Consider the following 22,861-nt stretch of genomic DNA (forward strand, 5'->3'; position numbering starts at 1 on the left):
TGGGATTTTGGTAGCTAAATGGGTAATCAGAAGAATTTTGGGTGTTGAATTGATTGTTATTGTGATCCATTTCACTAATCAAAGACTAAAACTTCAAAAGAAAAGCTAATAATAAGATTAAGAGAGTGAAAAACTTGATTTTTGTTTGTATATTCAAATCAAATGATCCAAGTCTCTATTTGTAGAGAAAAAAAAATCACGAATTTTAGTAAAAAAATAAAAAAATAAAAAAATTATTTGCAATGAAATAATTGAGTCCAAAACATTAAAAAGATAAAAATTCAAACCAACCAATCAAATGGAACCATGTGTCCCTCCTTTTTCCCACATTCTTTTCTCTCTCTGCACAAAATGCAATTCACGCCCCTTGTCTGTGTGTGTTGCTCACGCGCTCTGCATCACCAACAAAAACTCGCCGCGTGGCATAGCTTTGCAGGATTCAACTTGTTGAATCAATTCATCACCCCACTCCTCCATGTCATCTTCAACAAGCAAGCTTCCAATGGTTCAATAGGCTTCAACACCCTTTCAATAACCCCATTGGAGATGGTCTAAGTTGTAACACAAAGTCGGGCAATTCATTATGATTTTTTTTTTTGAGGGGTCATTATGATTTGTTAATGCCCTCAAAATATTAAAACACGATTGAATGCATGCACAATTGCAAAAGCAAGGTGCGTGTGTCCCCATTAATGTCCTTATGTGTGAGGCAGATGGAGTAGTTCACAAGGGTTTGTCCACTCCACTGCCCTTAAATGGGGGCAAGTAACCCTAGAAAAAGGAGCAGATATTTCTCTTTTCTTATAGATTTTGACAATCGCTCTTTAGACCCTCAAATTTGCTCTTGATTATGTTGTAACTCGATCGATTATTTTTGTGCGTAAAATGTAATTGAATTGTAATTTTCAACCGGCCTCTCCAATAAGATGAGCAATTTTGAGATGCTTAAAGAGCAACTATAATATTTTTTTTTTCTTCAATAAAGGTAAGGGTTATCTCAAGGGCTGCTGTAAGATTTTTGATCTTAAAATTTTGAGGCAAAAAGACATTAAAAATATCAATATATAGTTATAGATCTTTACCCTCCTTAGTTGATATAGGTGAGTGTCTCATATGTATAACTTGATAACATAATCTTTCATTCCCTAAAAAAAATCTTTCTTGGCAATGAGAAAAATATTTACATAACAATTAACATGTTAAACATTTTTCATTAAAAGAAAAAGATAGGTATATGTTACGAAATCTCCTACTCCATTTTAGAAAGATTGAAATTTTTAGACAATTGTACGCAGGGACGGACCCATGCACACTACTCTGAAGGCCTGGGCCCTCACTACTTTATTTTTTTATTTTTTTAAAATACCACTCATACACATACGAATGAAAAGAAGGAAGTGTGGTCAGCGGCGAAGCTAGTAAATTTTTTACGAGGGGGCCAATATAAAGTAGAAATAAAAAATATTTTACAAACTTATATATTAACCTCTTTTTTTGTGAACACTAATATATTAAACTTAATCGATAAGTAAAATAAATTCACAATATCTTTTTACTTATATTTAATGAAATAACAACGAAGAAAATAAAAGTTAACAATAGTTATTTGTAAAAGATGAACTCTATGGAGTTTTAAGAAGACAAATTTATCCATATTTGACACTAAACTAAATAGATTATCAATTTTTGTTAATATAATATCTCTTTGAACCAAAAAAATGGTTTGGAGTAGCCAAATAATATATTCATGAGGTAGCTATATATTAAACTTATGCTAGGTATTCAAGATTTTTTTTTCTCTTGGGGTAGCATCTACCCCATCCCTTTGAAGCCCTTCGCCCCTGAGTGTGGTGAACTTTGATTAAGTCAATAATGGCCTACACCAAATTATAAACTAAATAAACCCAATTAATAAGACAATATTCTACCAAATCCCCTAACTAAAACACGAGAAACCCATTCATACTGTGTGAGAGAAGGGGCGCAACGCAACACATTACACAAAGCTTCAAATACATAAAGGCATAGGTAGTGAGTTTATTTTAAGAGTTTATATAGTAAAAACATGATTTTAATTATGTTGTTCATGTTTGCAGCAATTAGCAATGGAGATTTTTTTTTAAAGAAAGTCATCTTTGGCCTTCAGGGAAATCATCGACTATTCGAGCACTTGATGAATGTAGAAGTATAAAATTGGGTCCGTTCTTGGAAGAAAAAAAAACGTTTTTGGAATTCATTTGGAAATGCTTCCTAATGATCCTGTTTTAAGGTAAAAAATGGTAGATTATCATCAAGTGACAGAGCATGGTTCCTAGGTTGACATAATAGTTAAATGTGTGTGCTCCAACCATTAGGCTACTAGACAAAAAAAAACTTCGTTGTTGTCTCTAAGTTGGCCTACACTACTAAAAACTTTTGGATCCGTCCCTGATTGTACGTGTCTTCTCATTTATATATACTGTTCAACACTTATATTTACGTATAATGTAGGAGAGATATCGAGTCAGAGCGCAACCCAAATCGATGCTTGATATATGTTTTAAATTATTCCCGTTGGAATAGTTACATGCTTACAGCTAATGGATGAAATATTGTCTTCTAGATGGTTTTGATTTCAGCATAAATTTCCTTTGCCACACATAATAATGATTTGATTTGATTTTTATGTGACAATATCATAGTGATTTGATGATAACCTCTATTTATGTTTCAGCATATTCACAAGTCACAACAGCTTCAAAGAATTTGCGTGGCTTGCTTTTAAGTAGATTTTGTTGGTTCAAGTGAAGTGCATGCATACCACAACCAGAAGACAAAAAAAGATACTCTATTAGTATTTGCTCTGTTTCATTTTTGACTTCAACGTTATTAGAAGCATTAGGTATGGGTAAATATAATTGAAAAATATAGTTTCGATATTTTTATTGATTTTCTTGAATAAAAAAAATCGATACAGCGTGGGAAACTTAGCAACCGTTTAAAGTTTCTCTCACAAGACTTCAGGTTCATAAGAAACTCTAGAAATAATTCATATGCACATCAGTTGCAACAACTCCCATGCAGATCAAAACTATTCTTTTATATTTATTTGTCGAGAGCAAAAGTTGAGGTGAGTTGGGTCTATTTAAACTATCGTTAATAAGATCCTCACATTACTAGTGAGAGCTGAACTCATACTCTTATAGAGTATGAATCAACTTTTTATTTATTGAACCAAATTCGGTTGACAAATCCAAAACTATTCATTTATTATTTTATTTTATTAATAATATAATATAATTCATTTAACAAAATCCGTTTACTAGAAAGAAAAAGCTAACATGAGTACAAAATCTTCTCATCTATCTAAGTTTTTTCTTTTTGAGGGAATCTATCTAAGTTATAATTATAATTAGAAGTTAAACCAAATAGTATGTTGTTCACATCAAACCCTCCAACTCCAAGACTAAATTTTGTATTATTTACAATAGGGAAAGCAATGGAGCCAAAATATTAAAAATAATAAAATCATCACAAAATAATTGCTCTTTGGAACTAGCTATCGGCAAAGTTTTAATCCATGCTCATTGATAAGAGACCCGAGTGAGGGTTATAAGTAAAAAAGGGATATTATTTAACCGTGTGGTAAGAATATACGGTAAATAGTGAGTGGGATAAGATGTTTAGTTGACAAGTTTGTTATGTCTTGGTAGTATAATTCTTTGAACCACAATCACCTCTGGTAATAGGTCGTTGCTACGCGTCGATATCAGTCACTCGTATCACTCGAAAATCCCAGTCTGTTGTCCTAAAATAATTTGTTTTATTTTTGTTTCAACAATTTTGGGATCGGTGTCTAACACCCGTGTGATACTCGCACGATACGTGTTAGACAAACTAAGACAAGTGTCCCAGAAAAAAATTGTGTTTTCTTCTCTTAAACACGTCTTATACTCTCCTCGGACACATCTCAAACAAATCTACGAGAGTTAAAGATGTATTGAAGTTATGATTCTCAATTTAGATCTTTTATCAAATAATATTAATATTTGTTTAACTATAATAATTAAATTAATATATGTGTAGCGATGTTAATGTCATAAGTTTTTTAAATTAGCAATATCAATGTGTTTGTGTCATGTCTGGTGTCCGAGTTGGAGTCCTTGCTTCATAGATATAAATAAGAAGGTGAGTGAGTTGCAAGGGTTATGTAAGATTATTGAGTAAACCAATATATTAAGGTGGATAGAGTTTTCTCCATCTATGTGGACCTTAGCATTGGGATAGTTTGGGATTATTTCTCTTCTACGTATTTTCTTTCATCATCTATTAAATACACTGAATTTTCCATTGTTTGATCTATTTCTCAATGTTAAAGTTTGTTTCTGAATTTCCGGTTCCCATCACTCATAGCTAGTGTGGATTTTATCATTTCCTTCCCTGGACAATCAATTTGGTCACACTCAACAATTTGGTGCATGACGTAATGAAAATACACCTATTGAATTTGAGCAAAAGATTCTTTTGCGACACTATAAAGTGTGATTTGACTCTTTTTGTGTGTCACAATATCATAGTGATTTGATGATAGCCTCTATTTATGTTTCAGCATATTCACAATAGCCTCTTAAATATATTATGTTGGTTCAAGTGCCTGCCACTAGACAAAAAATAATCATTAATCGATTAGTATTTGCTGTGTTTCATCTTGACTTTAACGTTAATAAAAGCATTAGGTATATGTCAGCAAAAATAATTCAAAACATGGTTTAGTGACACAGTTACAACTTTCGACAGTCCGATCTTAATCAACTGTCTAAATAGTTTAAAACTAATTTTATGAGTGTCATCCGATCTCAAATTAACAGTCCAAATCGCCTACCGTGTGCAAGTGCATGACTCTCCAACAACAAAGAATCGGAGTCCCTTTAAGGTTTCTCTCACAAGACTTCAGGTTCATAAGAAACTCTGTAGACATATCATTTACACAAGTTGCAGCAACTTTCATGCAATCAAATCATTAATCAAAATCAGTTTACATATCATTAAGAAACTCTGTACATAATGTCCTTCTCATCTTGGATATATTTATGAAGAGTAGACCAAATAGTGTGCTATTTTCCCATCAAAACTGAGAATAGAGTCCCTCCAAGACTAGATTTTCTATTATTTACAAAGGGGAAAGCAATAGAACCAAAATATTAAAAATAAAAATCACCAGAAAATAATTGATTTGTGGAACTAACTATCAACATTGCTTTGATCCATGCTCATAGCTGGTGCGGATTCATCATTTTCATGGTCAGAATCAGAGCTAACAGTATCGGTTTCCTTCCCTGGACAACCAATTTGATCACACTCAACAACTTCATTTTCAACAACTTCATTGTTGTAATTTCCAAAATCAAGACACCTATTTGAAGGTGTTAAGGCTTCTTTCTTGACAACATTAAACACAATCCCATTAGGAATCTTTTCAGTCTTCAAAAGATCACCTTCGGTTACCAGCATGCTAGATCCATTCACAACCCTGTTGTCAATTTCCTTCTGCTCAGATTCTGAGTTCCTATCTGGTCCTGTGAGTCTGAAACTATGATACTGAAAATCACGAGGGCTAGCATAAGCTACAGAGCTTCTATTTAGTTCGGAGTCAACCTCTAAGTTTCGGAGAAAGTCAACAAATGTATTTGCCGAAGCGGTTCTCATCAAAGGGCCACCAGATTTAGTCCAAGAAATCAAATCAACATTTTCAGAGTCACTGCCAATGGCTTGATGCAACGAGGAAGAAACTTCTGTAAGGTCTTCAAGAGAGCCTGATGAATTCTCTCGTGCCATGCAATTCCATGAAGGAATTCTTCTTGAAGCACTGAATTTGACAGTACTAGACAAACTGGGAGAAACAGAAGCAGAAGTTCTTTCAGCAATTCTTTTTAGTCTTCTCATATGATTGAGAATTGCCACAGATTCATCAAGAGCAAGTTCAATTTCACAATTTGCTTTTATGGCTGAAAGCTTCTCCCAGCTACATCTTCTCCCTTGGTTGGCTGCCTTTTGAAGCTCGCCATAAGAAGGGTTCTGTATAATTTTTGAGTACTGAAACAAGAGACAGGTCAAAATTTACACAAGTTAATTACTTATGCACTGAAGTATCATTGGTATATGAAATATAAATAAATTCCTAAACTTTTTGTGAAAATGCATCATTATAGAGAACATTTGCAACATCATCATCTATGTTTCCAAGAACATTGATATTTCAACAAAGTTTTGGGTTCAAAGGCTCGATGTTAAGTTGTTAACTATTCTATACCATACTATTTGAACACTTGGCCAACTAAAGCGTCCAAGTCCTTTGGGCTTGACACTCGGGAGTTGTGTTCGCCTGTTCAGTACCAAACAGTTTGGTCTAAATGACCAAGTTCACACTATAGGAAAGAAGGTAATGACACTAGTAAAATGCCGTAACACAGGGATGACTGAGTAAACATATATAGGAGAGACCGACCAGCCTGTATAACTCTTAGGCTGGATATGATAAAGGGGGTTCGACTGGGTAAGGGATGAGTGACCACATAAGATACGCGTCCCCTCTCCATACCTTATCTAATCATTATTAAACATAAAGAGAGTGTTCGATGGGGACCATGCACCCAAATTGGGGTTGGACCTGACGAAAAGAGAGGGTCCAAACCTTAGGAAAGGGATGCATATAAAAGGATAAAGGGCGGAGAGAGAAGGACAAACGTTACACTATTCCAGAAACACTAGGTTATCCTCCAATTAAGAGTGTCACTCACCCTAAATGGAGACGGTGATCTAGATTTGGGTTTTTAGGTGATCTAGATTTGGGTTTTTAGACGAGAGTATTAACCATTTACACTTATTCAAATTAATATCTAGCTAAATTTTTTTAATAAATTAAAATTTTAAAATAAATAACTAGCTGATATTTAAATTTAAATATAGAACATACCTGAGCAAGGGTAGCAGGCATAACAATAGTGACATCACCTTCCCATTCTTGAGCAAACAGTTTGGCAAGTCCACCTAAGGGAAAGCCAAGTTCTAGTACTTGATTACACCTATGTTTCACCTCCAACACCACAAGGTGAGCAAGCTACACAATCAAAATCCATATTGGATAAAATTGATCAGTATTAGATAGAAGTATTATGGGTTAATAACACACTGACTATTCAATTGTTATCATGTATGTTACCTTACAAAATGATTATTGACAACTATCGATGGATTCAACCATTTTTTCAATCATACAGAGTCCAAGTAGATAAATAAACACTAAATTACATGGCGTAATTTGAATTTAGTAATCATCTATGTGCATGAGTTATTATAAATTTTCTTAGTACAAAGGTTCAAGTCCATGGATATATGTATATTACCTTGGCAGCGAAGTTGCCTCCATAAGTTCTTACAAACTCTTTCAATCTCAAAAGTGGTGCAATGTGAGGGTTGGCCTGACTGACAATGAAATGATTGACATTGAATAGCTCTTTCAACTGCATCATAGGTAAGTCAATCTCTAAGCTACCATCCCTCCAACGGCGCGACGGTGTGGAGCCTTCTTCGGGACCTAGATTAAAAGGAGGATGATAAGGAACAATATCTCCACTTCTATTCTTTGCCATCAATTCTTGAGCTTCAAAAAGGCCAGGGAAGGCGCAAGAAGCCGTTACTGCACTCCATATAACGACATGAGGCGATGTCAAGTAGTTAAGACATCTAGGAGGTTCGTGCTTCCTTGGAGAGCAAACCGTAATTCCAAGAACTCTACCTGTCATATCATAAGCTTCTTGAAATGTAAGGTTGTTTGTTAAATGCCTCAACAACATTTGCAACTGCCTGATCTCATGAACAGCGCCGCGTGTCGCGACCCTCTTGACAACCGCAAAAACTCCGCCCATTTGATCAAAAAATTGCAACGAATGCAACGAATCCTCGAAGAAACTCTGAAGCTCTGGCCATGATCTAGTGGCCACAATAGCACTTATAATAGATCCAACACTTGAACCAGCAATTATCCTAGGCAAGAGTTTATGTTTTACCAATGTCTTCACTACACCAACATGAAAAGCTCCTAGAGAAGCACCACCACTTAAAAGCAAAGCTGTTCTCCCAAAAGCATGTCTTGTTTCATGCATGAACGCAAGCTTTTCTTCCAAAGATAACTCCTCCGAATTCGAGTCACAAACCATTTTCAATTGAGTCGATACCTCATCAAGGTACTCCTTGATTAACTTAGGGACTTGAAGCCTACCCTTGTGTAGTTCCGGGTTACACATATTACCTAAATTTCGAACAAGATCGGCACGCATACAAAACATAATATCTCTAAGAGATCCCTCTTGTCGACGACTACGTAGCTCTTGAAGCTTGTTCCTCACCAATTCAACATCATAAAGATCTGATTCATTCATCTTTGGTGTCAACTTATCAAGCATCTTAGCTCCATGAGCCCATTCATCATAGGTCAAAGCACTTCTCATCATATTTCTCCAAAATTTCCTCCTATAAGCCATTTCAGCCCTAGCTTTCACATTTGTGTAACGTTTCAAAAAGAGTGCAACTATTGTCATCAATGCTAATATCCCTTGTGGGTTTCTTGGATGGAACCATGATAGAAAGGGTTTCAATTTCAACACCCCTCTAAACCTATACAAGAATCCTAACAAGAGTTGAAATATTTGATAACTCAAATGTGACATAGACTTGCAGAATAGAACCCTGAAAGCTATTGTCTTACCAAGAATGTCTGAAGGACCAATTGGAAAACGGCCTACACCAGCTTCATTACTAATATGATCCATTCTACCTAAAGTGAATAATAACCAATACCCTTTTCACAAATCAAAAAACTCAACACTAAAATCTTCAAAGGGTTATCTATAAGCTAAATAAAAACAACTAATTTAGAAAGATTAAGAAAACAATAGAACGGTACAATGATTGGTTTTGAAGGTGAAAAATTTAATCTTTTTCTAACTTCAAGAAACCTAATAAGAGTGGAAGAAGCTTAACTCCAAATTAGAACAACCCAGAAACAATCTTTTATAAAAGAAAGGATTTTGAATGAAACCCAGAAGAAGAAAGGAACAAAATTTTGGTGTGAAGTATTGGGAATTGGGAAGAGAAGATAAAGATACCTTTATGATGTGGTAACTCTGAGTCGGAGCCTAGTCAGAAAAAAACATGATGACGAGGATAGAGTAGAATAAAAACATGTGAATAATCAAAGAAACATATCCAAATGCAAATTTTATGTGTGGTTCGTTTTGGAGGAAAGATAAGAAGGAACGTGGCAGCCAAAACGTGACAAAAGACTGAGTACTATGGTTTTGAATTTTGATGTGTTTGTTTCTGCAACTTGCAAGCAACTCCAAGTGGTTCGGGAACACAAGTACAAAAGTAACGATGTTTTTTTCTTTTCTTGAGGGAAACAAGCAATAACAATGTTAACAAACGGTGAAAAAGTGAGGAAAAAGATTTGTTTTGGATTTAGTTCTTGGTTAGTTTACCTCTTGGTTAGTTCTTGCTTAAGTGTAGATATTTTGTATTGAAATAACATTTTTGAAACTTCTAAAAGTTGAATACACCACTTCTCAATATAGTAGTAATATTTATATATTTATATACTTAACTAATACCTAAGAGCATTTTCAAAATTTTGTTTTTACTTATTTAAATGTGGAAAAGGACATCATTTATTAATTAAACAATACATTAATACAAATAAGTCCTATAGTATTGAATTTTCCAAATTGGCAGAAGCGTCAACGTGGTCTCAAAATTCAAATTTAAGATTCATATGTAAACATGTTTGAAAGACCGTATATTTTATGCATTAGAATTTATCAAATTGCATAACATTCTAAAAAAGATTTTGAAAAACCACGCGTTTCCATGTTAAAGTTCATTGCAATCCATTCACCCCTCCCGGTCTCTAGATTACAAGAATCATAGAGTAACATTATATTATATATGTAAACAATATTAGTGAAAAAATGATGTGGCATCTAATATGGCTTTCATCCTAAACTAACAATTGGAACTCATCGTGAAAGCCTTCTTATTTTTATTATTTTTATTTTTTATTTTTATAAATCTTTCATATTTCCTAAATCCTAGAGTTTGTGAAATTCTTATTCTTCACCAATTCTGGGACATCACCTTTGCAAAAATATATATGAGAGGATGGTTTTGGCATTCAATTGAAAGGTGGAATTTTAACTAGTTTGATCGCCTAAATAAGTGTTCCAAAGATCAATAATGTTGTTCTTTGCTTGATTGGTTATATTTTTCATGAAAAAGATAAAGAGGAAGACCAACTTAAAGGAGGTCATGGACAGGCCTTTGAATTTGTTAATCATTAATGATACTACCATGCTATTATCATGGAAGGGTGTTATTATGAAGTAATGTTTGTATTCTCAATCTGCAATATGTTTACTTGCTATGTCAGCTACATATCAGAGCCATGTATGGAGTAAGTGTGACTGTGCGAGTTGGTTTAATAGTGTGGAAGGAAAGTGCCAATATTGACTGATAGTTTGGTTTAATAGTGTGGAAGGAAAGTGCCAATATTGACTGATAGTTAAGGCAGAAACTTAAATCTTAAAAGTAAATATATGACCAAAACTTAAATCTTAAAAGTAAATCTATGACCAAAAAAGACAATGAAGTCTTCTTAGTATAAATTATTAAAAACAAAGTTTTTTTACCATATATTTGATATCAAAGTGGATTTGTCGAAATCACAGTAAACTAATGCGATTTTCCAAAAGCTATATTGTTATTTCGATAAATCCATCTTGATTAGTAACATTATTTGAGTTACATAGGTGGATGAGAGTTGAAATATATTGTTTGCCTGTTGCATGGAAGAACGGATTTTTTTTTTTTTTACTTTGTACACTAACAATTATAATACCCTCACCGTTATATTTTACGTGAACTACCCGTTTTGCCATAATATCATATCATATTCATACAAATTAAAAGGGTCGACGGTGGGGGGGTTTTGGCCCCATGAGGCTCATATAATTAATTAATGAACTTAGAGGTGTTACCTTTGCCACCAGACCAAATCTCAAATGTCACTGAAGAAAAAGCTGATTTTTTATTTTTATTTTAGGGATTGTATTATAGTATTATATATATGTTTTTTTTTTTGAGCTGGAATAAACTTTGCAAGGTTGTAACTTGTAATAACTATCTTAGCAGTAGACTAGTACTTAATATATTTACTTAAGCAGTATTCCGTTTTCGTTGTAAAAAAGAAGTACTAAATTAAAGAGTATTAAAGATTATGTCTGCAAATTTTAACTCAATGATAAAAATATCAAAATTATTAATCTGGACATATGATTAAAAGTATGTTGATAGGTGTTACTATTTCCGATTCTTGGTTGTCAGAGGCAGCGTTGGTTATGAATTGTCGAAGGGGTACTGCTCCGTTTACTTACTTGGGTTTGCCTATCGGCGATGATTCAAGGAAACTTAGTTTCTGGAAACCTGTTGTCGATTGCATTACTTCTCGCCTGTCGTTGTGGAACAATAAATTCCTGTCTTTCGGTGGCCGTCTGTTTCTCTTGAAATCTGTCGTATCCTCTCTGCCGGTTTACCTTCTTTCCTTCTTCAAGACTCCTGCATGTATAATCCCTTCTATTGAATCTTTGTTTATAAGATTTTTTTTTTTTTTGGGGGGGGGGGGGGGGGGGGGGGTCAGGAGGATGGACGGTTAGGCGGATATGTGCTTTTAATTTAGCTTTGCTGGGGAAGTGGTGTTGGAGGTTGTTGACAGATAAGGAGGGGTTGTGGTATCTTGTTCTGAAAGCCCGGTATGGTGAGGTTGGGGGGCGTTTGGTAGAGGGGGGCAACCTTAGCTCGCCTTGGTGGAGGATGTTGTGTAGGGTTCGTGAGGGGGTTGGAGAGGGTGTTAGGAGGTGGTTTGATAACAACATTCAGCGGGTTTTAGGTGACTGACGAGACACTTTATTTTGGCATGATATGTGGGTGGGGGACATTCCATTGTGTGACAAATTCCCCCGTCTTTATGATTTAGCGGTGGATAAGGAGGGCACGGTGGAGGAGATGAGTAGGCTCGGGTGGGAGGAGGGGGTGGAGCGTGGTTATGGTGGCGGCGTTTATTAGCCTGGGAGGAGGAAGGTGTGAGGGAGTGTTCATCTTTATTTCATATCATTGTTTTGCAGGATCACGCTTCTGATAAATGGCGGTGGTTTTTAGATCCTACTCATGGTTACTCAGTTAGGAGTGCATACCGCTTTCTTACTGACTCAGGTGATCCGGCGGTCAGAAATCATGACTTCAATGTTTGGCATAATCATATTCCGTCTAAGGTCTCTCTGTTTGCATGGCGGCTTCTTCGTAACAGGTTGCCAATTAAAGTCAACTTGGTGCGTCAAAGTGTTCTTACATCAGCCAATGTGGCGTGTGTATCAGGGTGTGGTCATCCAGAAACGGCCAAACATTTATTTCTTGACTGTGTGATTTTTAGTTCTATTTGGTATCAGGTTTGGCATTGGTTAGGTATCTCTTCTGTCGGTCCTGGAGATATTAGACAACATTTACATCAATTTATCTATATGGCAAGATTACCAAGAGTTACTCATTTGTTTCTAAAAATTATTTGGTTTGCATCTGTGTGGGTAATATGGAAGGAAAGGAACAACCAGGTCTTTCAAGAGGTGGCCTCTACTCCTTCTGTTTGACTTGAAAAGGTGAAATTGAATTCTTTTATGTGGATTAAAGCAAGACAGGTTACTTTCACCTATAGTTATCATGATTGGTGTAAGAACCCGTTTCCTTGCATGGGAGTTCTCTTGTAATTTTGTTTGTTTCGTTGTTGCCTGTTTTGGCCAGTGCTTGAGTTTGCTGGCACCTTGACAGTTGTAAATATTGTTGGGTGGTTTAACCTTTGCACACCTTGTGCGGGGTAAACTATTGTTATTTATATATCATTTTAGCTTCTCAAAAAAAAAGTTCGAATCTCCCTAACTCGGCATGTGTTTGAGTTTATAAGAGTTACATTTCGTCTTTGTGTCAAAAAAAAACTAAAGAATTTTATGGAATATTTTTTTTTGACAAGAATTTTATGGAATATGTCAATCTAAAATTAATTTGCATCGACTCATAGTGTATAATCTCTTAATTTCTTTCAGCAAATTAAGTTGACTTAATAAATGTAAAAAATTAAATTAATTAAGTAATTGATTTGTCCCCTTGAAAAAAATTGATTAGTTATATTAAATTAAAAATGGAATGTTCTCGTGAACTTAGATCAGTTGGATGAGACAATGTATAATTGTATAATATATGAAAGGTCCGGGGTTCGAACCCCAGCTACCAGCAAAAAAAAATGAAAAATGGAATAGTTCACAAAAAAAAATTAGAAAAAAAAATTAGAAATGGAATAGATTATTTCTATGTGAATGTATTATATTGTGTTTTAGTCTAAGAGCTATTGAATCCTTGTTTATCAATTTTGTTAAGTCTGCAACAATTTAACCTAATATTTTTCCGCTCATTTGCTGTATTAGAATAGCAGTAATTTAACCTAATAAATTTCATCTAAAAACATGCATCAAACCAATTTCATTCCTATCCTCTTGCCTTTTTTTTTATTTTTTTACAATATTTTGTACACTTATTTAATACTAAAAAAATGCATCGCACCAATTTCATGTCTTTTTTTTTTGACAATATTTGGTACACTTTTTTTTTAAGGAAATATTTTGTACATTTATTTAATACTAAAAAAATGCATCGCACCAATTCCATGCCTTTTTTTTTTACAATATTTTGTACACTTTTTTTGTGAAGGAAATATTTTGTACACTTATTTAATACTAAAAAAATGCATCGCACCAATCCTTATTTGTCCTTATTTATTAATTTTGTTACGTTTGCAGCAATTTAACCTAATTTTTTCCCGCTCATTTGCTTTATTAGGTTTGCAATTATTTAACCTAACAAATTCCATCTAAAAAAATGCATCGCACCAATTTCATTCCTATCCACTTGCCTTTTTTTTTTGAAGAAAATATTTTCTACACTTATCCTTACTTATTAATTTTGTTACGTCTGCAGCAATTTAACCTAATTTTTTCCCGCTCATTTGCTTTATTAGGTTTGCAATTATTTAACCTAACAAATTCCATCTAAAAAAATGCATCACACCAATTTCATTCCTATCATCTAGCCTTTTTTTTTTGAAGAAAATATTTTATACACTTATCCTTATTTATTAATTTTGTTACGTCTGCAGCAATTTAACCTAATTTTTTCCCGCTCATTTGCTTTATTAGGTTTGCAATTACTTAACCTAACAAATTCCATCTAAAAAAAATGCATCGCACCAATTTCATTCCTATCCTCTAGCCTTTTTTTTTTTTGAAGAAAATATTTTCTACACTTATCCTTATTTATTAATTTTGTTTCGCCTGCTGCAATTTAACCTAATTTTTTCCCGCTCATTTGCTTTATTAGGTTTGCAATTATTTAACCTAACAAATTCCATCTAAAAAAATGCATCACACCAATTTCATTCCTATCCACTTGCCTTTTTTTTTAAGAAAATATTTTCTACACTTATTTGATGTTGCACGTTTGTTCTAGAAACTATGAGCATATCAATGATCACGTTTGATGCCTTCTATTTTATACTTTTTTTTCGGCTACCCTAATTTCTATGTAAACTTGGTTATATATACCCGAATTATTGATAGGATTACCGATTTTTCTTTTATAATATTTTTAGATTTCATACATTTTATGAAGTGTTTTATTTTGTCTACTATGGATTATCACGTGTTATTTTTTCACCGTTACCTATTATATATTGCATTTTATTATTCGCATGTCAATCCCTTTATAATAAACCCGAGCGGAGCATGGGTCAAAAATCTAGTTAATTTTATTAGGTCTGCAACAACTACCTATTATATATTGCATTTTATTATTCGCATGTCAATCCCTTTATAATAAACCCGAGCGGAGCATGGGTCAAAAATCTAGTTAATTTTATTAGGTCTGCAACAACTTAACCTAATAATTTCCCTCTCAAATGCTGCATTAGGTTAGCAACAATTTAACCTAACAAATTCCATCTAAAATGTAGCGCACCAATTTAACCTAACAAATTTCCTCTATAACGTATTAATCCCTAATATTTATCCCCGCTGTTGAGCTTTTCATTCCTATCCTGTTGAGTCATCGTTTGTATATATCTATTGTTTCTTTAGACTCTTTTTTGACAAGTTGTTGTACACTTATTTAATACGTTTACAAACAGAATACCCTAATTTTCATGCAAACTCGGCTACCCTAATTTTCATGCAAACTCGGCTATATATAGCAAACTCTAAACCATGTTTCTCTAAAAAAAAAACCTAAACCGTTGTATATTACCCAATTATTCATCTCACCATATATATTTATTTTTAAGATATTTTTTTTTGAACAAATCAAAATGAGATATTTTTAAGATATTTACCCAATTATTTTTAAGATATTATATAAATAAATTCAATTAATATACTTACATGTGTATTCGTTCATATAAACTTATTTAATATCTAACCCGAGTAACGCCGAGTCTCTAAACTAGTATTAATTTCTTTTTACAGAATATGGAGTACCTCATATTTAACGATTTTTAAATACTAAAAAGTAGTCAAATGATTATTTGTTTTGATGACAAAATGTGATTGGTTGCCACATCATATCCTTTAACCTCAGCGACCAAACATAAATCATAAATGAATATAAATGAATTGTTTCCACGTTTAGCCAATTGACCAAAGAAAATTCCAATTCAACCACATGGAAATATTCCTCCCTCCTAGAGTTCTAGTCAAGCACCTCTTGGACCCATGCCACCTTTTTTATTATCTTTTGACACGTTCAATTCTCAACATGAACCCAATTCCACAAAAGTCACAATTCACTTTTCTCCTTAGTTATAAAGTTTGTAATATTCATTAATTAATAATAATAATAATTAATAATAATAAATCTAGTTAAAACATATAGGAAAACAAAGACAACTGTACAAGTCTTGAAGACAAGATTCCATGCTAAACTCTTCCAAGTAATTTCCTTTGCAAAGACAAAAAAACAACTAATTCTCCACATCAAGTGAAGAAAAACAAATACCATTGCTCAAGTCAAGGATTATCATTATTTATCATCAGGTGCAATTTTTTTTTTTTTTTGCTTCATTTGTTTTCCTTAGTGTAATAAATTAGTTTACTCAATCCATATTATTTTTATTCTATGAATTAAACAGACACTGTAAAATGATGAATCAAAAGGCTCAGATTGAATCTGAGGAAGTGATTGAAGCAGAGGAATCTGATTCTAGCCATCAAGAATACATAGGAAAATTGGAATCTAAGAAGAAAATGAAGAAAGTGAGATCAATGAAGCTTCAAAGATTGTCCAGCAGAGGAAGGAAACCACACTATGATCATAAAGTGATAACAACTGATATGGTAGAGGCATCGCCCAATTACATGAAGGCCACTGGTAGTTCTCATGCAAAGGATGGTTTTCAGGTAATGTTTGCTGATTCTGAAAACCTTGAATTTTATATATGTGATTTTGACTGTGTAGTCAATCGCGGAGAGGTTGTGAATTATGATCATAGTGTTATATACGCTATTTGACAACACTATGTACTAAATTGCATATCACGGGACAATAGTAGTTTGTTAAAATTCCGCTACGCTATATAGCTACTATTTGACAACATTGGATTTGAGTAGTTTAAGTTGGTAGGAAGATCACGATTCTCTTTCTTGTATTTACATGTTTTCTTAATCCGTGTGAAATAGTCAAATGTGATAGTTATTGTGGGATGGAGTGAGTAAGTAATAATGTTGTTGCCTATGGCAGATTACACAAAAGAGGAAGATGAAGTCATTAAGATCAATCAAGCTTTTAACTGTCAAGGGACCTAAATCAACAAAGCAGCTATATTCTGAATCCACTGATGGCAGTGATGGGAATAATAGGAGTAGTACAAGTGATGCCGGTAACAAGTCCCAAAGAATCATGACTAGAAGATTAAGCTTGAAGCCTGTGAGGATCTCATCAAGAAAACCAAGTTTGCATAAAGCCACTTGCTCTTCCACTATCAAGGATTCCCATTTCCCTAATCACATTGACCTCCCACAAGAGGGAAGTAGTTCTCAAGGAGTATCAGCTGTTAAGGTTTGTACATATGCTTACTGCTCTCTTCATGGTCATCGCCATGGTGATCTGCCTCCGTTGAAGGGCTTTGTGTCGATGTGGAGGCGTCAGTTGAAGTCACAAAAGTCCACGAAAAAGGATGGCAGATCAAAGCAAGTTGGTAATGCAAGGAAAGCTACTCAGAAAACCGAAACTGTCCACAGTGCAGATGGTAACTCTCGGCAGAATGTGAAAAATGTGGCGACAGAATCATCACCTTTTAAGCCTCATGACGCTCCATCATCCACAGTTAATGAATGCGACACTTCAACCAAAGACAAGCATATGGTGCCAGACTATGAAGTGCTGCAGAAGAGTTCTACACAAGAGCCTAAACCTAGCAGTACTACAAGTGTGGCATATGGAGTGCAGGAAAGAGATCAGAAATATATAAAAAAGTGGCATTTGATGTATAAACATGCAGTATTAAGTAATACAGGAAAATGTGAAAATAAGGTTCCTCTTGTCGAAAAGGAAAAAGAAGGTGGAGAGGAAGATAATGAAGGAAACAACTCTTCTTGTCACAATCATAGTGAAACAGAATCAGATATGGATGATGAAAAGAAGAATATAATCGAGCTGGTGCAGAAAGCATTTGATGAGATTCTTCTCCCTGAAGTTGAAGACCTTTCCTCTGATGGTCATTCAAGATCTAGAGGCAATGAAACAGATGAGGTACTCTTAGAAAAGAGTGGAGGTAAAATTGAAGAAAGGAATACCACAACTTTCACAGAATCTCCTAAAGAAGTGCCGAAGGTGGAGAGCAAACAAAAAAGCTGGAGCCATCTGAAGAAGGTAATCCTCTTGAAAAGGTTTGTAAAGGCATTAGAGAAGGTACGAAAAATCAACTCAAGAAGACCAAGACAATTGCCTTCAGATGCCAACTTCGAAGCAGAGAAAGTTCTTCTTAACCGCCAAACATCAGAAGAGAGGAAAAAATCTGAGGAGTGGATGCTTGATTATGCACTTCAAAAGGTTATTTCTAAACTCGCACCTGCTCAAAGACAAAGAGTGACACTTTTAGTAGAAGCTTTTGAAACTATTCGTCCACTTCAAGATGCTGAAAATGGACCACAAACTTCTGCAACGGTGGAGTCTCAGGCAAATCCGATTCAATCACTTGATGCTTCCTCGAATCATAGCAAGGAAGAAATAAACGGTGGAAGGGATTTTGAGGTAACTGAGAGAGAAAGGAATGACAAGAATATGGATGCATGTAAGAAAAATGATGAAAGTGCTAATGTGGAATTAACATCAACAGAAGTAGTCAAGTTTCCGGTTTGCGACACTAGGATATTGGAGGAGGAAGTAACAGCCGAAGGCGAAAATATGGAGCCAGATTATAAAGTGCAGCTGAAGAGTATTGTGCAGGAAGGTCCTAAACATGGTACGAGTACTACTGATGTGCCATATGGAGTGCAGGAAAGAGATCAGAGATATATAAAAAAGTGGCATTTGATGTATAAGCATGCAGTATTAAGTAACACAGGAAAATGTGATAATAAGCTTCCCTTTGTTGGTAAGGACAAAGAAGGTAGAGAGCAAGATGATGTCGCGTTTAATGGAGGAAACAGCTCTTCTTTTCACAATTACAGTGAAACAGACTCGGATATGGATGATGAAAAGAAGAATGTAGTTGAGCTTGTGCAAAAAGCATTTGATGAAATTCTTCTACCTGAAGCTGAAGACCTCTCTTCTGATGATCATTCAAAATCTAGAAGCTACGGCTCAGATGAAGTACTCTTAGAAAAGAGTGAAGGTGAGAGAGAAGAAATGAATGCCACAAGTTTCACAGAAACTCCTAAAGAAGCACAGAAGACGGAGAACAAACCAAAAAGCTGGAGCCATCTGAAAAAGCTAATCATGTTGAAAAGGTTTGTAAAGGCATTAGATAAGGTAAGAAACATCAATCCAAGAAGACCAAGAGAATTGACTTCAGATGCCAACTTCGAAGGGGAAAAAGTTTTCCTTAACCGCCAAACATCGGAAGAGAGAAAAAAATCGGAAGAGTGGATGCTTGACTATGCACTTCAAAAGGTTATTTCTAAACTCGCACCAGCTCAAAGACAAAGAGTGACACTTCTAATAGAAGCTTTTGAAACACTTCGGCCAATTCAAGATGCTGAAAATGGATCGCGATCTTCTGCAACAGTGGAATCTCAGGAAAATCCAAGTCAATCACTTGATGCTTCCTCAGTTTTATCTGCTAAGACATTGCTTGGAAAAGTATCATTCTCAAATGATAGTACTATGGAATTTTCTGATAAAGCTAGTGACAATCCAATGCCTGAACTTTGCAAGCCTATTAAGCCAGTAGAAACTATAAGCAGTTGTCATGAGGAGGCTCCAACCAAACGAATGGTCGATGAAGTTCCAGAAGATCTGGTATCAGATTTGAATACAAAATCCAAGGATGTCATTGGTGGTCATGGTGAACAATTTTCAGTGACTAAAAGCTTAATCCTGAATGGTCTTGTAAGATCACTGAGATCTAATTTGGTTGTTCCAGAAGCCCCTTCAAACCTATTAGATGAACCAACAACAGACATCAAAGATGTGGTTAAAAAAGATCAACTGGAAAAATCTGAAGCTCCTACAAGTGCTGTTGTAGAATCTGAGAATCAGCTAGAGAAACAAGGCAGCACAGGACTGTGGTTCACGGTGTTTAAGCACATGGTATCAGATATGACAGAAAACAATTCCAAGACATCAACTGATGTGGCAGATGAAAAAGATTCAAAGTATGAAGATAGCACAACAAGAGAAACTTCTGTCTCTGGTGAAAGTACACCTGTGGTTATTCAAGATATGCCCTTCAAAGATCGTGCTGTGGCGGATTCTGAAATTGAGCTCCGACAGATTGAAGCCATCAAGATGGTAGAAGACGCAATTGATTCAATCCTTCCAGACACACAGCCACTTCCTGACAACAGCACAATTGACAGAACTGGAGAAATTTACAGTGAAGGCTTGAACCAAAAAGATCAAAAGATGGAATCTGGAAATGGAATAGCCGAGGAACGAAAAGAAGAATCAGTATCAAAGGAGGTAAACAAACCGAACCAGAAACTGTCTAGAAATTGGAGCAATCTTAAAAAAGTGGTACTTCTTAGGAGATTCATCAAGGCATTGGAAAAAGTAAGGAAATTCAACCCAAGAGAGCCTAGATATCTACCATTAGAACCCGATTCAGAAGATGAAAAAGTTCAATTGAGGCATCAAGATATGGCAGAAAGAAAAGGCACAGAAGAATGGATGCTTGATTATGCACTTAGACAGGTTGTTTCCAAATTAACCCCGGCTAGGAAGAGAAAAGTGGAGCTGTTGGTGGAAGCTTTCGAGACAGTCGTGCCAACTGTAAAACATTGAAACCTGCTAAATACAAGAATGGCTTTGCATGCAAAATGCAGTCATGCCAACTTCAAACAAGCTGAAAGGTAAATATATGGTAAACTACAATTGAGACAGACACATAGAAGGAATAGTTTTATATCAATCATAAACAAAAACATGTATTTTAATAGTTTCTAGTTCATTGCTACTGTCTTGAGGAGTCTGATTTTGGTGTTTCAATCTAAATGTGCAGGTCAACAAGGATATCTTTTTGAACATAATCCTTTGAGATGATTCTGCAGTTTATTGTCTGTGACAACATTGTGTGAGATCTCTGATGTGTCAATATGTCTCTTAGGAAGAAAATATATAGAGGATATTGAATGTTGTGTGTACAATCTTATAGATATATTTTATTTATTTGGGGAGATATTGTATTGCATATTATTGTTCTTGTCTTCTGACTGTAAAAATTCCTCAAACATCCACAAATGAAGTGAAAAGCAATGAGTGCTTGGTTTCTTTACTTGTTTTGATTAGCATATTTGAATTTAAATAGATGTATAATTAGTCATGCTATGCTATGCAACGAAGCTTGATCAACTGATCCTATTAGTTGTCACGAGTTAGCTGATAATCGTTACTAGTGACATTTTCTCCATTTTTTTGTCATATGAAATTGAGATAATCTAGTCTTATGCTTTTCATTAGGTCTTTTTTATCAAGATTAACATCAACATTTTACCAATAGTATCAGAATATCCAAATTTATTTTGAAGAGGTTATCATTTTCATTAGCTATTTAAATTTAAATAAAATATAGTAAGTAAAAATTTCATGATACAGATAAGTTTATATTCTAAATAATTATATTATTAAACTAAAATATACTTTTTAACCATATATTGGGTTGAAAGTATATAAATTAGAAGAAGGAATAGATAAACTAGTTCTCGAAATTGTAAACATTGATCAAAATAATAAACAAAAAAACTTTACAAATTGGAAATACATTCAAAGAATTGTAATATGTTCGTCATGTAATTAATTTTTTCGTTAACTTATGTTGTTAAATAGACATGTGTTACATAGATCCGATAACATGCCGCATCATCAAATATGAAATTTATGAGTTAAAGCAAGCTTCTATGGTCCTCACAAGTAAATGGGACATGATCCATATTTAAAAAAACACTTAAAACAATTTTTTTTTGGAAAACTATGAACCAACTAAAATGATAGTAAGTACCTTTTTTTTTCACTACCAAAAAAAAAGTACTTTTTTTTAATGTTGAAATCACTTTTAATTTTTTTTCCTAACATTTTATTAAAAAAATTAATAATTCTTTGGAAACTGACATATTTGTTTAAATAGTATTTAATATGTTAAATAAAAATTTCAATTAATAAAATTTTTAATAATTTAACATATTTAGTTACAAAATTCACAATAAATTCAAAAAATATTTAAAATTGATTTCAAGAACTACAATATAGTAATTATTATTATTTTACTCCATCCTTTGTTTTTTTTTTTAAAAAAAAACAGGACCATAAGGTAGAATTTTCCATCCTTGAAAAAAAGGTAGAATTTTCCTTTGTAAAATCCTAAAAACTATATGAATGATGTTTCAATTTGGGATGGTTGCTTTACACGCCTCTCCTTCGGACAACTTAAAAGCTTCTTGGATTTATCAGATTTAATTTTCCATTTTACAAAATTTACTGAGAGTTACGACTTGATCATTGTGTTTTAGTTTGAAGTGCAACTATCGAATTTTTTGAGAGGTTGAGCAACACAAAATCTACCGAGAGTTACGACCTAATCATTATTTTTTGTTCGAAGTGTAACTACCGATTAACTTTTTTGAAAGATTGAACGACCCAAAATGTACTGAGTTACGACCTGATCATTGTTACATATCAACTTTTTTAAGAGGTTGAACAAAGGGATATGAACACTCTCTTTCGAACACTCTTTTATTGAATGAAATTCATGCGAGTAACACACATTTGAAATAGATCCCATAAAATTATGAGACTTACATGAATTTTGCCCAACCAATATAAGAGCGGGTGTTAGAGAGAAGATTAAAAAAAGAGTGTTGTTCGCATTTCACACTGGGGATATTTAATCACGACGATTTGGAGGGCAAATTTGACTATTCACTTAAATAAGAACTTACAATTGGGCCATCATTAAGATCCAATCCAAGATCATTTTATCAAAAAAAAAAAAAAAAAAAACTAATCTGATAAAGTGTTGAGAGAGAGAGAG

At 34.1% G+C, this 22,861-nt stretch overlaps 2 protein-coding genes and 1 long non-coding RNA gene across 3 annotated transcripts; 2 read left to right on the top strand and 1 right to left on the bottom strand.

The window, feature by feature from the left end:
• Positions 1 to 1,909: 1,909 nt before the first annotated feature.
• On the top strand, positions 1,910 to 3,050 carry LOC146909708 (uncharacterized). Its single transcript, XR_015019961.1, has 3 exons — positions 1,910 to 2,028; positions 2,097 to 2,269; positions 2,714 to 3,050. It is a non-coding gene; the product is annotated as an uncharacterized LOC146909708 (long non-coding RNA).
• Positions 3,051 to 4,999: 1,949 nt separating this feature from the next.
• LOC146909709 (triacylglycerol lipase SDP1-like) lies at positions 5,000 to 9,197 on the bottom strand. Its single transcript, XM_085730790.1, has 4 exons — positions 9,144 to 9,197; positions 7,383 to 8,812; positions 6,953 to 7,096; positions 5,000 to 6,072 (listed from the first exon to the last, which is right to left on the bottom strand). The coding sequence occupies exons 2-4, from the start codon at positions 8,805 to 8,807 to the stop codon at positions 5,221 to 5,223; spliced, it is 2,421 nt and encodes an 806-aa protein (XP_085586916.1). The 5' UTR covers positions 8,808 to 8,812; positions 9,144 to 9,197; the 3' UTR covers positions 5,000 to 5,220.
• A 6,859-nt stretch (positions 9,198 to 16,056) lies between these two features.
• LOC146909710 (calmodulin binding protein) lies at positions 16,057 to 21,109 on the top strand. The gene is made up of 4 exons (XM_085728153.1): positions 16,057 to 16,211; positions 16,307 to 16,574; positions 16,915 to 20,687; positions 20,837 to 21,109. Exons 2-3 carry the CDS (start codon positions 16,317 to 16,319, stop codon positions 20,617 to 20,619), a joined length of 3,963 nt encoding a protein of 1,320 aa, XP_085584279.1. The 5' UTR covers positions 16,057 to 16,211; positions 16,307 to 16,316; the 3' UTR covers positions 20,620 to 20,687; positions 20,837 to 21,109.
• Positions 21,110 to 22,861: the final 1,752 nt, after the last annotated feature.

This window comes from Medicago sativa, chromosome 7, assembly GCF_051527215.1.
Source record: "Medicago sativa cultivar Bolivia chromosome 7, Bolivia_mono, whole genome shotgun sequence".
NCBI classification, from domain to species: domain Eukaryota; kingdom Viridiplantae; phylum Streptophyta; class Magnoliopsida; order Fabales; family Fabaceae; genus Medicago; species Medicago sativa.

Bases quoted from the DNA above. Each gene is read 5' to 3' on its own strand.
- LOC146909709 (XM_085730790.1), bottom strand. From the start codon at position 8,807: ATGGATCATATTAGTAATGAAGCTGGTGTAGGCCGTTTTCCAATTGGT. The intron at 7,097-7,382 runs GTAATATACATA...TTGATTGTGTAG, and splicing joins GAGGCAACTTCGCTGCCAAG to CTTGCTCACCTTGTGGTGTT. The intron at 6,073-6,952 runs GTATGTTCTATA...CTCTTGTTTCAG, and splicing joins TGCCTGCTACCCTTGCTCAG to TACTCAAAAATTATACAGAA.
- LOC146909710 (XM_085728153.1), top strand. From the start codon at position 16,317: ATGATGAATCAAAAGGCTCAGATTGAATCTGAGGAAGTGATTGAAGCA. The intron at 16,575-16,914 runs GTAATGTTTGCT...TGCCTATGGCAG, and splicing joins ATGCAAAGGATGGTTTTCAG to ATTACACAAAAGAGGAAGAT.